The 23,085-nt window shown below is 35.9% G+C and overlaps 1 protein-coding gene across 8 annotated transcripts in view; it reads left to right on the forward strand.

Moving 5' to 3' along the window:
* The window catches only part of LRCH1 (leucine rich repeats and calponin homology domain containing 1), a 142,085-nt gene extending 119,852 nt beyond the window's left edge, over positions 1–22,233 (forward strand). For 5 of the 8 annotated variants that reach the window (XM_068929807.1, XM_068929808.1, XM_068929809.1 and 2 more), the window contains 2 exons: positions 1,077–1,154; positions 19,821–22,233. In XM_068929807.1, the coding sequence (XP_068785908.1) occupies positions 1,077–1,154; positions 19,821–19,934 (192 nt within the window). In that variant the 3' untranslated portion in view covers positions 19,935–22,233. Of the gene's footprint in view, positions 1–1,076; positions 1,155–9,282; positions 9,541–19,820 lie in introns of all 8 variants that reach the window. The other 3 variants (XR_011138611.1, XR_011138612.1, XR_011138613.1) reach the window with 1 other exon arrangement.
* The last annotated feature ends 852 nt before the right edge of the window (positions 22,234–23,085 follow it).

Below are 23,085 nucleotides of genomic sequence, written 5' to 3' on the forward strand. Positions count from 1 at the left end.
ACATAATTCTGTTAAATATAAGAGCTGTATTACAATTAAATCTGTTTTCCTTGATGTATGGTGAAATCCTTCATGGTTTCCCTGCTATTCAGAAAAGAAATCTATGATAACAAGGATCTCTTGTATGCATGTAATGCTGTATTTTAAAGTACGCTAACTGTAAAATTCCTAAATAAAAAAGATATTCCAGCTATGTCAGTCTTCTATCACAAATAATTGTAAGAGGTAAGTTGTAGAACCTCACAAGCAAGTGCACAGGTAAAGATCCAAATGTGCCAATGTTTTTAATTAATATGTAAAAGCAACGGGCATCCAAAATGTAAATATTCAGGTCTTATTCATGTGCATTCTGTTTTTAGAGTGGTAGAAGGAAAAGGCCAGTTGGATTTTATGTGTAGTTTCAGTGGTCCACTGAGAATGGTGTATCAAAAATTACAGATAATCATCCAGCCGCTCACCTACAACTTTGGGGCAGTAGATAAAGCAACAAATTCTAAGGAGAAGGGAAAGAGAAATACATGTTTCAGAAGAAAAAGGGAACTTGAAAAGGAAACTTGCTCTACATAACAGTAAGACAGAGGCAAATTTTATGCAGTCCATGTGAGATTATCTATTTGTAAGGAAATTCATATAACAAGCATTATTTTTTCTTTTAAAGTGTATCAAAGTATGATACTTCTACTATGCCATGGATTACTCTCAAATGCAGAAATGACTCCCAAAGTAGATATGAGGAAAAAACTACCTGGGGCCAAATACCACGTGAGCCATCTCAAGCTAGATCATTTCTGCTTAATGACTGTAGTCCCTTTCTGAAGCTTCCTATCTGAGAACATACTTTAGAGGTTTCACTGGCTTCCTCCTTGTTATTTCTTTCCTTAGGAGTCGTGTGCCAGTGCAATATATATCTGCACAGGGACATTTTGGCTAGAATGAATTCTACCACTGTATGTTTTCATGAGAAATATCATTGTGCATTAGAAGTACGAGTTTTACATACTAGATGAATTTTTATGCTGTCTGCTGAATGTTACTGACTTGTTTTGCATTAATCTGTATTTTTCTTATTTTTACAGCCTAAACTCAGCATGGCCAAATGCAGGAGAAATGTGGAAAACTTTCTGGATGCATGTAGGAAACTGGGGATACCAGAGGTAATTTAGTTAAGCCTGTCACTTCTAAATGATCAAAAATGCAAGGCATATAAGTTATTTTAAAGCTGAAAACTAATTTTATGAACTAGTACTTTTAACAGTAAAGATATGTAATATAAAAATGCATCTAAGTAATGTGAATTAGCACTTCTTTCTTGTATTTTACTGGTTGATCTCGTAGCACTTTTAAATTGCAAATTTTGTCTTAAGCTAATAATTCAGTATTATCCCCAGTACTTCCTTATATTTGCGATGGAAAATAACTAAGGAATATGATAATTAGGTAATATTATGTAATATATAATAATGTAATTAGGTGAAAGCTCACTCATTTTTTTTCCTTGTGTAACTAAACTACATTTCTGTCTAGTGATTTTAAAATATGGGCTTCATTTGCTTTAAGTATTGATTTTCTTTTTTACTACATTAAGTACTTCACAGTATGCTTTGTAAAAGGGACCAATAATACTCACATCAGTACCAAGATGATTTTGCACACATGTGAAGGTGACCGTTTTCTGTGTGTTAGCTATGGGATGTACCTGATGAGTAAGATTCTTCTATAATATAAAAATAAGCGTTTCACAGTTTGGAAATAGGGAAACTGCAATGCGTGATGTTTTCGTCTGTTTTACATTTAAGAATGTCTGTGTTTATTATTGTCTAATTTATTCTCACGTTGTTAGGAAAATGTCTTTAGTTCTGGGGATACATCCTTAGAAATATTTCAAAGTCTCGCTTGCAGTCTAGAAGTATGTGTTCATAAAATATTAATTTCAAACGCTTGATCCTCAAAATAAGATAAAAGTGTTGTACTGGGGCCTTTTTAATCCTCAGACATGAAAACGGCCTGATATATTGTCACTATGTTGCTGTCTGCGTATGATAGTATGATTAATACTGGATACTTTTTAGTTCATCTTTCCGGAATGCTGAAACAAAAGGATAATCTGTGTGTTCCCCTCCTTTCCTGCTCCTATTTGGGAGCAGGCTGTAGTGCACAGATTTCAACCTGGGAAAGAATTCCAGTTTGAATCCTTTATAATTTATCTATATTTTAGCACTTGATTTGGAGGACAGCAAAGATAACCATCTATTCCTGCAATTTGTAGGAAATTTAGGGGGAAGGAGGACTTTTTCTTACAACTCTGATGAGTGGTTCATAGTAAATGAAATTTGAGAATGCTTATCATTATGGACTGGGCCTCTAAGTTTTAATGGTTGATTTAATTGTTGTAGTTATGTAGTTTATTGTGGTAGAATGGTTTCATATCATAGGTAAAATTTCACGTCAGAGAAGATCAAAAAGCCTGTCTCTGTGCTCTGGGGTCATAGACAAAGTAGATGTGGAGTGTGTGTTGAGCTGCCCAAAATTCGTTGTCTTCTGATGCATCATAAAGTTTATTCAGCAAACCAGAGTACGAATCAGGTTGTTCTGGATATAGCCTGTTGGGAAAGAAGAAGCAAAGAGTCGTCATTCTTAAGAGGTCTTTTAGAAATGGAAATAAAACAGGGAAGTGTACAAAGAGATCATTTCAGTGCCATATTATAGATGGTTAAGCTAAATTGAGTTGATCTCTTTACTCTGAATCTTTTGGTTTTGCATTTCTGTAAATAAGCTTTCTAGAAAAATACCTTTTTTTTTTTTTTTTTTCCTATGAACTTACATTTTTATGTATTTGTTTTCCCTCCTCTTTACAGCTTCCGGTAAAATTTGTGTAGAATGTTTATAGGGTCTTTTTGCGTTTTATTAAAGTGTATTTTTTTGCAAAATTACCCAGACCCTTAAGTGAAGGGTTAGATATTATCAACCTGATTTATAAAATTTCTGACTTATGAAAATTTCTGGTTTATGAATCTAAATAAACACTAGCTTCTCTTGAGGGGAAAACTCATTTACTTAAACATTGAATGAATCACTTGCAATTGCTAATTTATAACAGGTTGTAAATACTCTGAGGATGTTCTTCCTGACCAGCTGTTGGCAACTGGCAAATGGACGTGTTTGTGTTATGCGTTGTGAAAATCTGTCGTGTTGCAGAGCTAGGAGATGGGTGGTAGAATGTTGCTGCGTGTTGGAGTATATTAGGAGTGCAAAGTTGCATGACAGCCAGCTATTTTTAAATGACTAGCTAGTAGAGGAAGCATCTTGGAAAGTTTTTAAAGAGCTGCAGATGGTATGTTTACTGATGCTTCAGACTGAGTCTTACCTCACCTAACTACATCTGGAGAATTTAGCAAAAGGAATGCAGTGAATTATTTCCTTTTTTAAACAAGCATCTTATGGGAAAGTGATAGGTTGCAGTTGTGGATCCTAATATCGGTGGGATTTTTTTGTGAGGTTTACCTCCATGCTTAGTTCCTGAGAATTACTTGAAGATTGAACTGCACAGGTTTTATAAGGATTTAAAAATGTCATGGTTCCTGTCGATCTGGTTTGAGTTAGTTATGGAAGAAGGTAGAGTACATGTTACTCCCCAAGCTCCACACATTTAGAAGAATATCCTGTCAGATCATGTAAAAGGAAAACAAGAAAATTGCTATACAAGTTATTATGCTGATGTGAATGATCTCTTTCTTCAATTGCTTTCAGCATTCAATTCTTGGGTCAAAATTGTTTTTCCCAGAATGATCCTGGGAAACTTTCTGCAAGTGTAGAGTTTACAGCAGGCATTGATATCCGAGTGTGTCATAATGAGCCTCAGGACTTGGCATTTTGACCAGAAAGTCACGAATACAGAATACAGGAACATCTCTTTGTACTGGCGTCATGGGTAGATGATCCAAAAATGTTGTGTGCCAACTGGAATCAGAAAGCTGTTACCTGTCAGATTAGAATTTCAGTATGGAAGTGAAGCAGAACAACACGTACAGTGGATGACATGTTGAAATCATTTTCTGTTAATAGCCAGATGATGCTCCTGATCTCGTGCAGAAGGAATGGGCTAGATATGGCTCTGATGCTTTAATAAAAAACTAAATAGCAATGTTTTCAGTGCACCAGTAGGCTATCAAAAGTGTGAGAATTGTAGGACGAGCAGCATGAGTCCAGTTTTGCCACTAACTTCTCCTGTTGAGCCTTTTTTATTCCAAGAAAATCAGAGATCTTTGTAAACTATCTCTTTTTGAGACAAAACAAAATTTTTGCTTGTTCTGAGAAGGTGATCATAGTGGATAACCATCTGAAAGCCTGAAGATTCAGAAAATGTCTTTGCAGTGCCCTTAAGGTGTGTAACAGAGAAGATGCAACCTTTGTCACTTACAAAAATACAAAAGATGACTTTGTTTTATGCTATTAACTAAAAATAATTTTCCTGATCTCCTCTATAATAGCTACAGAATGACAAGCACTCCTAATTTTTAGCTGCTACAGATGAAATAAGTATGAGGCAGTAAGTTTGCAGTAAGTATAGGTGCCTGACTTTCTGCATCTTTCAGAATGAAATGGAATACTTGGATGGTGCCATTTGCTGAAGCAGGCTGTTGATGTCATTATGAACCCATTAGCAACATCTTAGCGATCTTGGCTTACCCAAACCACCTGTAGTGCACTGACCCTCTCACGCTTTTTGGGTTTAAAAACCAAAGCTACTTTTTGGCTTTTGTTCCTCTTTGTGCGTGTATAAGTGTGGTCCCTGAAGTGTCAAATATACCAGTTTCAATGCAGTTTTGTATTTCTTAGTGACATCTTGGGACTATTAAAAATGATCAGGAGAGTGTCTGAATTGTTAGCGCTGAGTATGTATGTAATGTTACAGAAGCATTTTGGTCTCATGTGCCCTTTCATAAAGCTAGTGACAATGTAATGAAAGACAGTCATATTCATATGCATTTCTTTATCATAAAAAGAAACTCAACTAATCGTTCATACATATTCTGAAAACGCTATTTTTTTCAGTCATCTGCCGCATTAGAATTCGTGTTCATACTAGTGGAAAAGCAGTATACTTTTCCATTTTAACCTGCCTATCACTAGTTTAGTGCAACTTTAGCTTTTATTCTTGGCAGCTGTTATTCTTGATAATCCATACAATAGCATTTTTTCCTATATACTTCCAGCATAATTTCTGTCAAAAGCAAAAAATCAAAGCAAAAGCAAAAAGATTTGTGGTGGACTGCATGGTACTTTAGTGCAAGTGGCAGACATTCCTGAGCATAACATTTTTAATTGGAGCGAAGTTATTTGCGGTTCTACTGGAAAAAGTTCTGAACCATCTATTCACTGAATTATGTTGGTGAGATTTAGACAACTGAAAAGAAAGCTATAAATGCAAAATGTGATTTGAAAGGCAAAAGTTCTACGAGTTTTGGTCTATGTTTCTTCCAGTTCCCAATTAATGAACAAGTATGACATATCAGAATTAGGACCTTATGAGCATCTTGTCAAAAAGAAGAATTTCAATAAGGTATTTTCAATGTTTATGAGCCAAAAGCAACAGTAATCTTTTTACAAGGCATACATTAGGTTTTATGCTCTGAAATTTACCCTAATAGAGTAACTTAGGAACTTAGATACTTCAGTATCTTTGGGTCCTTTAATCTCCCAGGTATGGGGCCACTTCGAGTCAGAGAAATTAAAGTAAGAGTTATTTAAAATCAGAAAGAAAGATTTTTCCCTATATACACTCACCTAATGCTTGTAAGTTTTTATATAGCTTGAAACAAAGATAGGCATAAGCAGTCATGATTAATATTTAAATGGTACTTTATGGTGGTAACAAGCAGCAATAACATGAACTGTTTTGAAGCCGGTTGTTTAGGCAGGTTTATCAAGGTTCTGTGTTCCAGCATGTCAGCAGTGGTGGAGTAGGGTTGAGTGGGACGCTTGGTGCAAATGCCATGTCTCTTGAATTTTCAGTGAACTACTCACAGTACACGTACTCAAAAGAGATAAAAATGACAATAAGAAATGGCTTTCTTGGTCTCAAATCACCTAATGAAGATTCAAGTTATGAAGGCTTAGCTGTAACCGTTCCTGTGGCTCTGATATCCTACGAATGGTGCCTATTACTGCTTGTCTTTGAAAGACAATTCCGTTATGTTGCAGTGTCAGGCAAAAATTATTCACAAGCCCAGTATGGTTTGTGTTAATGTAGGAATTGCCATTAAGAAAAACGAAACAAAACAGGAGGCTCTTTGTGGTGCTAAAGCTGATAGAACTTAAGAAGCAACCAAGGAGAGACTGTCAAGTGAAGTGCTTTATTTTTTACCTGGCTATTAGTTATTCAACTAATGATCTTGTTCCTCAGTTTAAGGCAAGATATATATATTTTCATTGCCACTTATGCTTGTTTTCTGATCAGTTCACGTAATGAGTTACTTCTCCATAGTTGCATCATGAGACTTCCATGAAGTTGCAGTAAGTTTTATCAGGTATGACGCCCTTCTCCGCCCTTTCGTTCTGTGCTGCGTAATGTACACTCTTTGGCCTGCCGTACAGAGCGAGTCATTCAGTGTGCTGTCGGTTATAGTATTTAAAGCGTAATTCTGAGGTTCCTTTCACTTGTGTTTTGCATATAGTGCATGTGCACTTCAGATTATATTTGCTCATGCAGTATTGCAGGCTTACCCTTGACTATTCTTAGGGGCAAAATCTTGGGGGCGGAGGGGGTGGTTCTGAAATTTGCACATCTGCTTTTGCAGGTGTTGCAGGTGCATGCAGAAGGCGAGTGGTTTGTGCCTGCAAACAGCTGGTGGTGGTTTTGTTGTTCCACTTCTGTCTGTTCCACTGTATGTGGTTATTCTGCACGCGTGATTTTGGCAGCTGTACAATTTATTTAATCATGTAGCTTCACAGTCATTTGTAACAAGTCAGTCCATAAACGTAATGAATACGGATATGCATATTTTTATTCTTATTAGTAATAATTGCAGTCTCTTAAATGAGAAGGGCAGTGCTTGAAATGGTTGATTTTTTTTTTGTTTTTGTTTTTCTTTTGAAGGCTCTTTGGGGATTATTTTGTGCTAGGGAAACTATTTGTGTGATTTTTCACTCTTATGCTATGTGTTTAGTTTGGTATTTTCATTTCACAGCATCTGTAACATTCTGGTAACTCGAGTGAAAATGTGTTCTATATTAAAGAAAATCTTAATGTAGAGTTCCCTTACAGAAATTTAAAATACATAGAATATAAATATTTTACTTAATAAGGTGAGAACATAACAGCAAATTTTCCATTGCTGCAGAACACACAAAAATAAGCAAAAAATCAGAAATTCCTTAGACTTCCTCTGATTTCACTGAAGCACAGCATGGCAATTTCTTTCATATATGTTGGCTGTTTGTGTATGCTTTGGCTTCTCCTGGATATGCTTAGTATGCTAATATCTGGTTAGGAAATTCCTCACTCTCTTTGAGAATTAAACCTATTACCAGCTGAAGTTACCATTCTTAAACTCTGAAATTACTTCTCCATTTGACTGCAGTAGTGTCCGTTTTCAGGCTTTTTTTTTTTTTTTTTAATATATCAGGAAAAATAGCTTTCTTTTAAAGTTTTATGAAATATTTATGTAAGTTTAAGTACAATGTATCTAAGGTATTTCTTTTGGGATATATTTGTGACAAGTATGCAATAAGTTCTTTGTATGCCGTTTGAAAAGTAATGCCACCTTTTTTAGTGTCATTAGTAGAAGTGCAATATATTATACAGTTGATAGTAAATTCTGAATTTTAGCATTTTGTTTGCCCTGAAATTAGTTTTTCTGGCAAGCAACTTGCAGATGTAGATTTAAAAAAAAAAAATAATGCTAGTCCTATTCAGATTTTAAACAAGACTAGCATGTTTTATTGGGTCTGTGAGTTTTCATCCTTAAAAAAAAAAGCCCTATATAATTGCATTGAAGTTTATATCACACTAGAATTTTGTATTGAAAAAAAATCTGAAAAATGACTGTAAAAATAGCGGTGCCGTTGCTAAGCAGGGTTTTTTCCACTCAGTGTTCATGTCATATCTTCTGGCTTCAGTAATAAAGTTAAAACATTGCTGCTTTTAACTCCTGTTAAAACTAGAACCAAGAATGGTAAGCAACTTTTTTTTGGTGTGTGTAAATGACAGAGCTGTCTTTCAGTTTCATCCGTCACTTTTCAGCATAGAAAAGCTTTTAAAGTATTTTTAAAGGTTAATCTATTGTAAACTAGACCTTGAAACTTCGCAGCGATAGAAAACAGTCATCTCAACTTCCATGTCTGCCTTCGTTTATTGTCATGGGGAATCTTTCCTACTTTGCATAATTTTTGTTTTGTAAATATTGATCTCCTTCATTGATAGTGGAGTCTTATTTCTAATATTAGATGGAGTAATATCTTAGATAACACCTAATACTTCAAAAATGTGGCAGTTTGGTTTGATTTTAAAGTTAAATATTGTGTGTGCGTATTGGTTTTTTTGCATTTCACACTTAATTTTGTATATCTAGTTTAAATTGCTACATGAAATCATTGATATTTTCTGAAAAGTTAATATAGGAACTTAACTTGCTAATAACTTTTAAAATGTTAACTAAGGAATTTTAGTGTCAAATTCTTCAATTTAGAAATTGTATTAATATTAACTATAGCTATCCATTGATTTTTTCAGTTCCTATCAAGGGGTATAATTTAAGGTGATATTTGAATAGCAGGTTCTGGGTAACGTGTAATGTTAGAGAGTTTTACATACTTCTAAGTTTCTTTTATGTTCTTTTTCCTGAGACTTCATACTGCTGCTGCTTGTGCTTTTAACAGCTTTCTAACCCACAGTTTGCTATTGTATGAATTAGATTTTACAACTGGTTCCAATTAAGTATTTGAATGAGACTAAGGCCCAGATGGACAAAGGTGTGCAGATCTCGCTGAAATAAGTGGGTTACATACACCTCCTCACCCTTGTGGATCTGGGCATAATTTTGGAAGAGTTCAAAGGACTGAGCTGATCTATCTAACGTTCTGATATTTTATGATAGCTTCAGTATTTAGAGGAAGCAAAAGAAAGCTGGTTTGTCTAGTGACTAAGACAATACTAGAAATAAACTATTCCTACATGTTTAAGCTAGAATATTGTGATACTTTATTTATCAAACTCTTTATATTTTTGTATTTTTAATTTTATGCACTGTTTTTTTCTGTTCTAATGGCTGCCCTTCGGGATAGGCTGACCTCTGCTCTCCGTATGACATCCTGCAGTCGGATATTCGTCACATTCGAAAGACTGTTGACACTCTGCTCGCCCTCGGGGAGAAAACCCCACAATCAACTTCTGCCTTTCGCTCCTGGGATCTAATAGGCTTTTGTCTTTTCCACATACTTTTTATAGTCTTGATGTATATAACTTATCACTGGAATGTGCTAACAGCATAACCTGTTCGCATGCGCACACAAACTTTCTGCTTTATCTCTGACAAATTACAGGTACTTAATTTCCTTCCTTTGTCTTAAAAACTTCTCCCTTCCCCCTCGCTTCCCTTCTGTGTAATATCTTTATTAATCTCTTGAATACTGAAGAGGGAGTAGCATCTTGAACTGATCTGAAGGCAAGTCCCATCTCTTCTCTCCCACTAGCTGTAGTCTAAAAACTTATGTACATCTATATTCATAGTTTGTTTTCTTTTATGTTGCCTAGGCTACATGCTAAATATGCTAAAGCAGTGAAGCTACTCTTATCCCACTTTTGAGTAGGTTAGCTATATATCACAAACTAAATAGAACTGAGCCTCTTTCTTTGTCTGAAAACCCTGGAATGATGCCGATATTGAAGGAATGGAGGTGGCAGTTCAACAGATAGTGGTATTATCTGAGTTGGTGCCATTATCTCAACATACATTGTGTTAAGAGCGCTTAGACAACCATCTTTCAAATTATTATATTTTTGAATCTTTGGATTAATTAGAATACTGTGTCTTTAAAGATTGTTGGTCATCTCTACTGTTCTAATTAAATTGATCCTGAGGCAGTTACCTTTTTCTACTTAAATTTTTTTTGAACCTGTTCCTTCAGGTTCCACAGAATAATCTTTTTCTTCTGTCACACAAAGCAGCATTGAACTGCTTTTAAATACTTGGTGTGTTACACCCTAGAGATGACTGTAAATTAGTGCTGGGTATGTGAAACTCATAATATGCAAGGGACTTCAGAGTATTTGAGAATAAAGATCATGGAGGACGATGCTGTATAATAAAATAGTTTGAGAATGAACTGGTAGATTCTTGTATCTGCAGTTCTTATGTGTGACGTCAAGCAAGTCGCATCACTGTCTTGTCTCTGTTTCATCACCTGTGAAAATGAGGGTATTTGTTTGCTGGTGTAACAAATGTAATAAAGGAAAGGGAGCTAGGGAAATAGATTGTCTAGACTGTAGGTTGTCCATCATAGCAGGCTTTAAACAATAGATTAGACAAAAATTAGTCAGGAAGCATGTTGGTATATTTTGACTCAGGCTATGGTTAGAGCACTGGACTGAATGACCGCTTTATTTCCGTTCTTGAATAAGACAGTTTTTAGTTGTATTCCTTATCAACTTCAAATCTACAAATGAAGAATGATTATAGAAATGTTGAGAATTGAAAGCTATAAAAACACAAATGTAAACCTATACTGTCAATTTGCAATGTCGGACGAGGTACTATTGGCTGAATTTTTAATTCAGGATCTGGCTAGCTCACTAAAGGACCTCAGTTTCATGCCTGTGAAATAAATACATTCATTTGTCACTGGCTGTTATATCCAAAAATTACTCACAGATTTTTAGAGGATACTTATCATAAAAACTTGTGCATTATTTTTCTGGTAATATGCATGATTATTCTGGTAATGCAGTTATAGTTTAGTTCTACTCTATAAATATCCCTATTCCGCAGGTATTTATAAAAGCTGATTAAACAATTTCTAAATGCAGTTCTGTTCCCGGTTTCTGTGGACTTTAAAAATATGCATATATTTTAAAAGGATGAAATGCCTAATTAGAGGTATATTTTAAGATGGAAAAATTACTCTCAGACAATGGATAAATCTGATTTTCTAATAGTTTAAGTGTCTATCAGTTCCCAGTGCATATGTGTATGTGTAGCAATCCTATTGTCAAAAGTGTCTTTTGTGGCTAGGCTTGAGTTCAGTGAGTGCTTCTAGATTCTATATACTTGAGGGAACTGTGCCTGTTACTTGGGCACATGTGCCCTCCTTCTGCATAGACCTGTCTTTTAACTATGTGTGTAATTTCAGTGATTCCAGTAGAGGACACTTGCTTAGTCAGAGTCTGAAGTTAATTTTTAGGCTTCTACTTTCAGAAGATAATGGTCTTGACTTTGGTTGTCTTATTTTAACAATATTGCTTTCCAAATGATACCGGGAGAGTGATGTAAATCTTAAATCATTTCAGAATCTATTAATGTACGATTCTTTATAATCCAGTGTATGGACTTCAGACAAAGGTCTGAACAAACCTTATGTAGGGCTGGGATTTTACTCATGCTCCCAGAAGAGGTAAACGGGTCTTCTGCCAATGCTTCTTGCGTTGTGTATTTCTTGCATAGTACCTATCCATCTGAAATTTGTGTGAGTATAACTTTGATGTTTTTTGAAGTAAGAAAATCACATAGCTAAAGTTGTTGCCACTGTTTTGCAATGTATATCTCTGTCATTGTCTAATATTATGTGCGATTGCCTGTGGCAACGAATAGCTTTGGGAGGGAGGTGCAAAAAGTAATAGAGCAGTAATTATTGCATTTCTAGTGTGCAGAAATGGAAGTTCATGTCTTCAGCGTTTTGTAATGTTTTATCAGACTAGACAGTAGGTTAAAAACTGAATTATTATTATTTTAGAGGTGTACCAATGTAGACCAATTGAACAGATCCCAGTAACCGTGGTACATAACTTTCAAATGTGTCCAAAGGAACTTCAGTTCACATATGTTTACCATGCAAACTTAGAATAAATTTTCTCATTAATCTTAGCTGTAGCAAAATACAGTATTTAAAGAATAACATTACAAGCACTTCCTTGTAGTTATGGAGTTGAAACCATCTTGAACCAGACTGAAAGAAGACCATACTTACCTAATGCAACTACGGTCTTACTCACCATATGTTAAGCTTATCAGTTTTTTTTTTTTTCCTAGTTGTTATTGGTAGTGCTTCCAAATATACTTAAATCTTACAGGCAAAGGAAAAGGAAAAAAAGCCAACAACTTCTTTAATTCTGAATTTGGTAATGTTTCTCAAGATATACTTCAAACATAATGGAAATATGAAAAATTCCTGTCCGACTCTCTCTGAAGTTAATAATTCTCCCACTAAGTGGAGAGGTGGAGACTAAAATGTGTATGTAGCTAATTCACCTCCCCTGTGGTGTCCTTTTATCAGTTCAGAGTCCTGTATCTGTGCTGTCGCTCCTATGGTGCTAAGACTTGGGAAACCAACAATTCTACTGACTGGTTGTCCTTCACCTCTTAGGAAATCCCAGTGTTGGGACATTCGGTTTTATACAGTGGGTACTCATTCCTCACAACCAGTCCTAGTCTTTAGTTTAAGACTCTATGTTTAAACACAGTATTGACTGTGTTTAAACACAGTCAACGGGATCGCCCACATAGGCATTTGTTGGTAATGTGGATTACATCTGCTCCCCTGTGTGTTTTCCCCATTTAGTTTTTTCATTGCAGTGCAAACATGGTCATCAGAAATTTTCAAACTGTAATTTCTTCCTCAGTTGCTCTACTTCCAGTTTGTACTGTGCCCATTCTTTTCATTATTTTTTGGTCCTGTGGAGGTCATCTCATCCATATTGTAATAAAGTATAAGTACAGATTTTAGTGGTTTTAATTTATTGTACATGCAGGTAAAATATGTTTGCACCGGATTGCAACTAGCATTTTGGGGTGAGGATTTGGCTTTGTTTTAATTTGATGAGCCAAAAAACATACAAATATTTTCAGGGACAGGATAGCCCACATAGTCTAATGCGATGTAATAGCCCTTCAAGTGCCTCTCGCTTCAAATGTGTAGTATCAAATTTTTTCAGCCGAAATCTGTTTATGGATCCCCTTTTATTCTGAATAAGTTTACTGAAAGGCTACATTTAGTTTAAATGGGGGTTGAATTTGACTTGAGGACATGGGTATTCAGTCCAGTTTTCTGTCCATAGTTCTTAATAAGTTCTTTTGAATTATTGCCAGTTAGCTCTGGTTTTCACCCAAAAAAAGTATTCTTGACATTTTACTCCTGATATGAAAAATGAAAACATTTTCATACATGCAAGAGTAGCAAAAGCGTTAGGGCAGGTTTTGTGGACCATTTAACTTTATTTCTAGCGCACAAGCTTCATTTGCAAGAAGAGCAGCAAAAAAAAAAAGATTTTCAGGTGCTAATCCAGTCGTCTTTTTGTCTCATTCATTCACTTTGTTCTCTCTCAGAATTTAACGTGTAAGGTGCTAGTTGAATTCATTTTTTTTTCTCTGTAGGTGTATGTTTGCTCTTATTGCTTAATGTGTGTCTGTCTTAAGTTTCTAGAACTTTTTCTTACCTTTAGTTTCAGGCCCCTGTTTTCTAAGCATGTTTGAGTGAACCTGTGAGGTGTTTTGGCAAAATACAGCCTACTTTAAAATTTTCTGGCTAAAGGCCAGAATCTGTAAAAGGGTCCCGAGTCTGCTGTCTGCAAATGCAATTTTGTAAATATTTGTAGTTTATTAGATGCTCAGACGATGCACATATTTAGTTATCAAACTGACTACGTCTACAGATACAGAATTCTAGCTGCAATATTGAAGTCTGGGGGTGTTTTTGTTTTGTCAAATTCAGTCATATGTGTATATTTCCCAAAACATTAATCTGTCCCTGAGAAATTAAAAGAAAAAATAATGAAAAATACCCATAGCCAGAATTACCGTGCTTTTTGATCTTCTTCTCTTTTCCATTGTACTTAAATGCTACTGCAGGGCATTTGGACACATACACATGTCATCAGTAATACTAGATAAGGAAAATATATTCAGAAGGACATGATGGCAAATTACCTTAGATATGTGAAAAGCTAAATGCTTGCTAGAGTTTTTTCAGCTCTTTAGGAAGAAAACTGGACTTTTTTGGTAGGTCAGGGCCAAGGTTTGTGTATTTGATATATGTTTGTTTAAACATAAGGCCTTGATGTTTCTTACAGTGACTTTCACTTTCCATTTCAAAATACTTGGCTATGAACATTATATGAGGAGCTTTACATGGATTTATTTTTTAATTTGTATTACAGATTCCAGTATTGTTTTCTGAATATTTTATTTTTTCCTGTAGGTCTGAAATCTCATGCTCTACACATGTGTGAGGAGGAAACAGAATGTCTCTTGCCAAATTGTATAATTTCATTTCTCTGTTTATATTTTTGCTAACAAATAAGGTTGAGTCCTGATGTTACCATCTGCAAATACAACGTGTTGCAGTCATTTCACTACTTGCCCATATGACTTAATGGCAACAATTACTTTTTTGACAAAAAACTGTTGTATCTTGATCGTCAAGCTCTTTCCCTAGCATAATCCAATTTGAACAGTTGCCTTGACTCCAAAGGCATCTGATGTCAAAGAAAATAGATGTGCACACGTTAAAGTCTCACGTTTCCTTGTGGGATTAGCTTCCTTTCGTATTCCTATTTTTCTTTCACAGCAGCTAAATCAGACATTTTGTTCCAGAAACTTGCTCTGGCAAGCACATGTCTGTTTTTGTGGATATGCCTGTTTACTGCCTTTTTGTGTTGTCTTGTGACTCAGCCTCCTGGCTTCTCTCTCCCCTTTGTGCTTCGGTTTTTTGTTTGTTTGTTTTTTAATCAAAAGAAGTTTGTTCTTTTGCTCCATGATGAGTTTGAAAACATCTTTATCCATTCAAAATGGCTGTATGCCTGTAGAAAGTGGTTTCCCTGCAACCAGTAGTTAAGGGCCTCTGTGTATGTCATAGGGACTAAAACTACATTAAGAATATATAACTCAATTCTTTAGTTGATAGAGAAGACAATTATGCATGCTGCTCTGAGTGGATTGGCAGCCTTGCTCTCTGTGGTTGTTTTCAAAGATTTTTAGACTGGTCCTGGGAGTTAGTATCCAATTTTCTTGTCTATCTTTCTGGGCTTTATTCAGTGACGATTTCAACAGGGTATTTTTTTGTTTGTTTGTCTGTTTGTTTCTAGAGAGGTGGTTCATATCTGTTTTGAAGTTTTATGGGTTTGATACTAACGAAAAAGGGACAGAAATCTTTTCAAAGATGGGGAGAAATGTAAAATTTTTGAATCATCTAACATCTTATAGTCATGGGTGAGTTCTTGGTCAGGTATATTATCTCAAAATGCCAGGTTTTACAAAAAGTTTTGGAGTCTCTGCTTTTCATCTTCACAATTCAAATATCAGTGGTTTCCGCTGGTTCAGAAATAGCAGTTGTGGGTTAAAGAGTGGACAAGAGCACGCGAAATGGGCCACACTGCAAGGACAGTGACTGAATGCAAGTATGCGAGAGACCTGGGAGCTTGGCCCCATGTAACTGTTGCAATTCTGAAAGCTGACTCTATTGTCAGTGCGCTCTGGGTCCCATCCTTAGCGGGACCTGATCTGCTTATTCTGAGAAGAGTGAAATGTATTATTCTAAAGCTCTGGTTGGAAAAGTGCACATGAGTGAGAGCTGGTGAAAGCCATTTCCAGAACTTTGAAGATAGTGATTAGGGCTTAAACAAGAGAATTGCTTCATTACACACCGAGGTAAAGTTTGTTCTTTTTTAATAGATGGTATGGGTCTCGGTATCGGGTCTGGAAAGTTCATTGTAGCCACATATTTAATTGCAGAATTATAAAATTCCAAGTTCCAATAAGAGAAGGCTGTGAATGGTACGTTTGAAGAACTGATGAAGACAGATATATAATATAAAATGGTAACACGCTGCAAAATTTCTGACTCCCAAAAACACAGTTGTACAGTTGGGCTTTTTTTTTCTATAGGATTCCTTAAATAGCTTCCCTTATTTGAGGATACATCTTGCAAATATGGGAGGACGTTTGTTTTATGCAAACTGGATTACTACACTATATTTAAAAGGATTAGACAATGCATTCTCTCTAAAAGGAGAAAAATTATATTGGATAGGGTTGTTTTAATATGAAATGAGGCATGGACTCTATCATACTTTTAGTTGAAACGTGCTTTATATTGCAAAATGCAAAGTCCCTTCTTGGACAGAAAACATGACAGGTAAAAGAATAGCTTTCTGAATGCTATAAGATGCTACAACAATGGTAAGTTTTGAACCTACAGTTTTCTAAAGGAAACATTTTTAACTGTTCTTTATTTGGCTTCAGTAGAAAAATTTAGAATATTCTCAAACATATTTAGCAAGGTAGGTTGTTTTGAGGCTGGGTGTCTGGATTCAATCCGTCTCCCAACAGCCTCGTAACATCCATCACTCAGGTCTTCCAATATTTGATTCAATGGGCATTAGTTTTTAATGCCTCTTGTCGAGAGTGGAAGACTAATGAAATACTGGCATATTGTGTGCCACTGAACCTGCGAAATGAGCTTGCTGTGTGAGGGCACTGGAAAGGAGTAGAAAAGAGTGGAGGAAAAAACATCCCATTTCAAGTGTGTCGTTTATGTTCTAAATAAATAACATGAGTATTTATTTTTTGAAATCAGAATGCCTTAGAGGTATTTAGATGTGAACCGTATCCTAAGACATTAAATAGTCAAAATATCTTCAGTGACATCACGCATTTGAAGTAGACTTTTGATAGTTGATAGAAATATTTTTTGTCTTTCATTTGCTACTGCTGTCTCTGCAACCTTCTTTTTTAGTTATTCGACTAGCAGTCAGGTATCAGTTTGGGAGTTTGCATCCTGTAAACAATGTTAAGCCCTAAAATCTCAGTCACAGAAGAATGAACAAGAACTAACAAGAATGAACTGCAGAAGTCAGTCTCTTAACTTAAATGACCAATCTGGGTAGGTCTGAAGTAGAAATTTGGGTGATGCATTGGAATGGCTGTGAAATGGGCATATTCCTTTGTGCTGACTGGGCAGTAGCTCCAGCAGAGAGGAAGAGTAACAGGTAGGAATGGGAGGAGGCTGTTTCATAAATTGCCGCAGCTGTTTGGTCAGTAAATGTGAATCAGAATCTGCCAGCTCACCCTGATGAAAGTAAGCGTAAACCTAGTGCTGGCAGATCATCAGAGCGATGCAGCATCTTCCCTGCAGAGAAATGTGTGTTGTCCGTTTATCGCAGATCTACTCAACCAGACTTTGAAAATTGCCTGTCTGGAATCATTTCTTGAGTCTATGTGTGTAAGAGGCATCCACAACATTTGTTTGGAGTTCTGAGTTCTGACTGTGAACCTTAAAAAATAAAATAAAAAAGTTGGAAAAAAAAACCCTCACTTTTAAATATAAAAGAATAAATATTAAAATATCTTAAACAGTAAATATAAAATTTAAATATAAAATATAAATAAATTGTATTTATCAGTATCAGATGCAGTAATTTAAAATAAAGTTTGGCTGCTACTTTTTAAGGTCTCTAAGAGCAGCAGGAAAAGCTGCATATTTTATCTGTTAACTAGGCTAACCATCTTGGATTGCTTTCAGCCTTGGGCTGCAATAAATCTACCTCAAACTAAACACAGACATGGTTTGTGGAGCCCTTAAATGAATCTCTCTTCCTATAGAAGGTTTTATTAGCAATTTCAGGAGACTGTGGTACTTTGTCTCTTAGAGACAATTTCACTCTGTGATAACTGTTGTCAGTTTGATTGAGGTTTTGATTTGTTGTGGGTGGCTCGTAGCCCGTTTTGTTAAGAGTCCAGGCCAAACAGGTTTCAAGTCACCATTAAGGAAAATAAGTAATCTGAGTGAAAGATAATGAACTGTTGTGCATTGGCAGTTGGCTAAAACAGTGTGATAGTAAATGATCGGTTTTCATCATCTCTAGGGGTAATCAGTTGAGTGCTTCATACGTCGTCGTCAGGCCCCTGGTTAGCGTTTCCAGCTTTCCTGGAAAGGGAGCTGGTAATACTTTCAGATTCTCTCTCACTCAGGCTGGAGTAGGCTGTGAGGAACTTGACAATGACTTAAGGAATATAAGTTATGTTTGAGCACAAAGGAAATACTCGTTAATAAAGAAAAAGTGCTAAACATTGGAAGAACCGGAGCAGCTGTTTAATACTAGTAGTATTATGGTGGAGCTGTGACCCGCTAGGGGAGAATCACTGGGCAAAAACGGGAGAACAGTGAGGGTGGATAAAAGCAATTAAACACAGGTGCATAACATGATAAAAACTGTATTTATTAATTAATAGCACTGTTTAAATTGGAGATACAATTAATATGAATATGAGGAAATGTAACAAAAGGAGACAGTATCATGCATTATATAAAGATGCTGGTAGTTGACATTGCTCACGTTACAAAAGCAAAAAGAACAATCAGTAAAAGACAGACAAGCAGTTAAAACCTAATCTCAAATGCATCAGAGCTTTAGAAGCTAAAAGTTTATCAAACAGCTAAGAAAGATGCAATACTGAGAATATCAAAACAGCCCTCCCTCTCTTAAAAAAAAAAAAAAAAAAGTATGCTGACTTAAGTGAGGTTAAGGTTAAGTGAGGTATATGGTGCTCATTCAAGCTTATAGCGATCTGACATCTACAGTTGAGGGACTTCATGAGCCACAGTTTATCAGTATCCACATGTTTAACAGTATTTGATGATTTTTTTTTTTTCTGTTCATGTATTTTTGTGATCCCATTTACACTTTTGGCTTCCATATTGTGGCAACAAATCTCAGTTTTAATTGTGTTTTCTCTGAAGTTGTATTTCCATTTGTTTATTATAAACCTGCTGCCTGATTTCCTAATTTTGTTTATTTTATTAACATAAATATCCCCAGCTACATTAAGGAAAACTTTTTCTTAAAGATACAGCTAGTCATAGTCATAGCACATGGCTGCCTATAAGCGAGCCTTTTTATAATAGTACACTATGGGGTTTCTTGTTACCTATGGGAGATACAGTGTCTGTTTTTTGCGAGGATACTAACTGTCTTCTGATACAACAGCCTCTGTGGACAGCTAATAGGGTTTCTTCCTGGCCATGACTGCTGCGTCCTAATGGTGAATAAAGTTGATTCCTGGATATTACAAAATAAGTTTCTAATTATTCAGAAAGAAACACTTCATCCATTGAATGCACACTGTTATCCACACTTTTGTCTAAATGCTAATGGGTGACTTTCAAGGTGCGTATCCTGGGAACCACGACCTGCCCTTCCGGAAGTCAGTGGTACAGCCTTTCTGAGTGACAAGTTGAGCCTTCCGTCCCCACAGCAACTCATATGTAACGGGGGACAAATGCCATGTTATCTCACTTCCTAGGTAAAAATTTCAGTGTGTACTCATTAGCCTTCACTCTTAGCTGTATTGTTTGCATACTGTAATGACGGTAGAGCAGAATGGTTTCCTGTGAGGCCCAGAACATTTACAGATCTCACACTCATTCATAGATAGAATGAGAGCAAAATGAGAGAGTTTCTGTCAAAATCACAAGTGTGTGGGTTTTTTTTAATTAAAAATAGCTAATGGTTCCTGCTTGTTAGGCTGTGTTATTTCAACTGTGTTCATGTAAAGCAAGGTTTTGCAGAAAGTAATGAATAGTCTAATCTTTACTCCTTTGTTTGTTTTTTCTAGGAGAAGCTCTGCCTACCACATCACATCCTAGAAGAAAAGGGCTTGGTAAAAGTGAGCATAACAGTTCAAGCATTACTAGATGTAACCACAGTGAAACAAGCTTTATTCACATGAAACTACTATCTCTGCTGTAACCAGCTCCACTGTGCCATCAAAGAATCAAAAATACTGCCCATCTTTTCAAACTGCAAAAAAACAGTACTTCGAGAGTATTCTTATACTTCTGGTTTTAAAACCATCTTTCGGACTGTAAAGGCATGTCGAACTACAAACCAGAAATTAAACAGGAATATTTTATAGAGCAAACTGGCGCTTCACTGCTTTTATAGGTCACTTTGTACAGTACTTACTAAAACAGCCACCTCTCTACCACTTAAAAATGTGGGGAGTACAGCTGTCTTGCAGCAAGATACCTTCATATGATTAAACTAGGAATCATTGTAATCATTTTAGGGGGGAGGAAGGAGAGTAAATCAAACTTCTACCATGTTAGATTTTTCTGCAGTTGCTTCGGGCCATTGCCTTTTAAAAATATCCAGACATAAAATATTTATATAAATATTATTTATTAGTGAGTTGTTATTCATCCTTTGGATGCAAAATGTAAATTAGGAAACTGTATTTTATTACTGCTTTTTTGTGGTTAAACACTTTATTTTAATATAAATACTTAGTTATTTTTTATTCTACTTGGTGTGCAGTAGCTCTAGATCTCCGTAAATCATATTTTCTAATATCTAAGATAAAAAGTAAACAAAATAGGTGCTTTTACTAAAAGAACAGCTAGCTGGGATGGTATTTTTTATTTTTGGATTTGTGGAACATTGGTAAAAATTTGTCTGCATTCCACTTAGTTTCCTACATTCCAGTAGCACTTTTCCCTCCATTAGGCTAAATTGGCTGAAACTGAGAGCACACCCATTTTATTTGTATATAGGTGTTTAAAAAAAGAAAAGACATAAACTTGAAAAAAATAAATGTGAACAAATATTTTTGATTGATACTTATTTTGCTATGCACAAGACATTAAACTTTTGCCACAGCAAAATGAATGATGTGCATTAGGATCACATGTCTTGAAATATAATTTTGCACTGTAACTTGATTTTCTTTAAAGACTACAGCACTACAGAACAAATAATGAAAAAATAGCACAAGAACAGTAATAAGAAATTTTACCAGGTAGCCAAAAAAATTGAATTTTTTTCTTCAGTGATTTCTTCAGGAAGAGCGAAAATTATTAAAATTGCTAAAAGCAGTCTTAAAGACCTGATCTTCCAGATACTACCTGCTGGCTGCAGTGCTTCTCCTTGCAGTCTCCATCATTCACTTGAGTTCAGCCGTTTGTCACTGAATTAAGGACAATGTTCTGTAGTGAATGTTTGCAGGATCAGACCTCTAATCCCAAATCAGCAATAGGAAATAAGGTTCTTTTTCTTATTATTACTTTAAACTTTTGAAGAGATTTTTAAAAGCATAATTTATTATTATAACATCACATACGTTTTAGATCAAAAAGTTCCAGCACAGTGATTATCACAGTGTCTGGAACATCCCTTTTTCTTTTGTGAAAAGCTAGTGATGTAACTTCAGCAAACGGGACAGGAAAGTTGCATGTGGTGAAAGGCTAGCTGTTAGGGGTCCATGTTGCATATAAGCACGGAGAGTTTGCAATGCATTATGACAAAAGTGAGGCAACGCGGTGGGAGAATTAAATAGCAAGAGAATGTGGAGAAAACTATTGTATAAAGACTTTTTTGAAAGAATGATGCATACTTGTCACTGCCGCATATCTAGGCAGAGTTATGCGCATGTTCACGCAGACACTGCGTTTAAAAACACCAGTATTCCAATAGCAAATCTGTAATTTTTCATAGAGCATTTGAATGCGGACTACGCGTTTTAACATCACCGATTGCCAATGTACTGGTATGTATTGAGAGCACCTTCTTAGGAGGAGAAAAGTCGTCTCGTGGACGATGAGACATACAGTATGCATAGAATAGCCAGTTACTTCAACCAAAGCAAAAGCTTTTGTTCTGTAGAGGGAACATTGACTTAAATTGTAATTTTTGATTGGCAGCTAGTATATTCTTTCCTATAAAATGTACTGTGCACTTTAACACTAAATTAAAATGTATTTTAATATTTTACAGAGCTGCACAAATATCTGTTTTGTCAAAAAGCACGAACAATGTAAAGAAAATACATTTTCAACTCAGAGTTTATCAAATTTTAAAAGCATTCAAAGATTGAGTATAAAAATAGGAATATTGATTTCTGCATCTTGAGGGATAAAATGCAGGTTTCCTGAGTATTTTTTTACAATGTATATATGGCAACATGAAGCTTTGTAATTATTATTTTGACAAATCTTGTTTTTTCATAATTAAATTTTTTTTTTTTCTCCTGAGTGTCTTTCAGTAATTGCTTCACGTTGGCTGTAAATAGCTCTAAATATTTTGTAATACAGCTTTTTTTATGCAGTCTTAACCTGTACGGCTGAAAACAGAATCTTCATGAATCTTTGTACACTATTTATATGTGCAATAAAACATGCATGGCAAACCTATAATACCATAAGCAGTGAACATAATGTATATAGAAAATCTTTACTGTAGTTACAATTAAACTATATTATTTGTAGAAACCATTTGCTGACTGCCCTTGTGACTGACAATTTATTGTAAAAGAGGTGGTGTGCGGGGAGCTTAAAATTGTTCACAATGGGCAAGGTATTTGGGGTTGGAGATGACGACTAGATTACACAAATAAAGGTAATTCTATCAGCTAGGAATAGGATCCAGCTGTTGGGTTGTCTGGTTGCACGGTTTGTCAGGCAGGAAAGCGGCTGGGATTCTTCTTGTACAGGCACCTGGTTATATATACTCCAAGCTCCTGAACGAGCAGGCGCTAGGAAGGCTATTTTTGCCGTTCTGTATGTTCACCACCTTCACAAAGCAGTTTGTGGCACTTCCCTAGCAGATCCAGGTGCCTGCTTCAGGCTTTGGGGAGAGGAACTAAAATTCCTGCAAATGAGTTTCTTGCTTTGCTGCTCCTGAGGCTAAAAATCTCCAGCCTGTCATGTAGGGAACAGCAGAAGTTGAATTAATTGCCCAGTGCTTCCACTGGTAGGAGACCCAGCAGTGGCTTGGCTGTGTCCTGGCAGCTTGGAGGCGCCAGTGTCAGACACTTGCTCTGCCCCTGCCCCTCTCTGTCAGTCCTTGGGCTGCTCTGAAGTAGGTGGAACAGGTGGGAGAAGGGA

The sequence above is a fragment of the Struthio camelus genome, chromosome 1 (assembly GCF_040807025.1).
Source record: "Struthio camelus isolate bStrCam1 chromosome 1, bStrCam1.hap1, whole genome shotgun sequence".
In the NCBI taxonomy this organism is placed as follows: domain Eukaryota; kingdom Metazoa; phylum Chordata; class Aves; order Struthioniformes; family Struthionidae; genus Struthio; species Struthio camelus.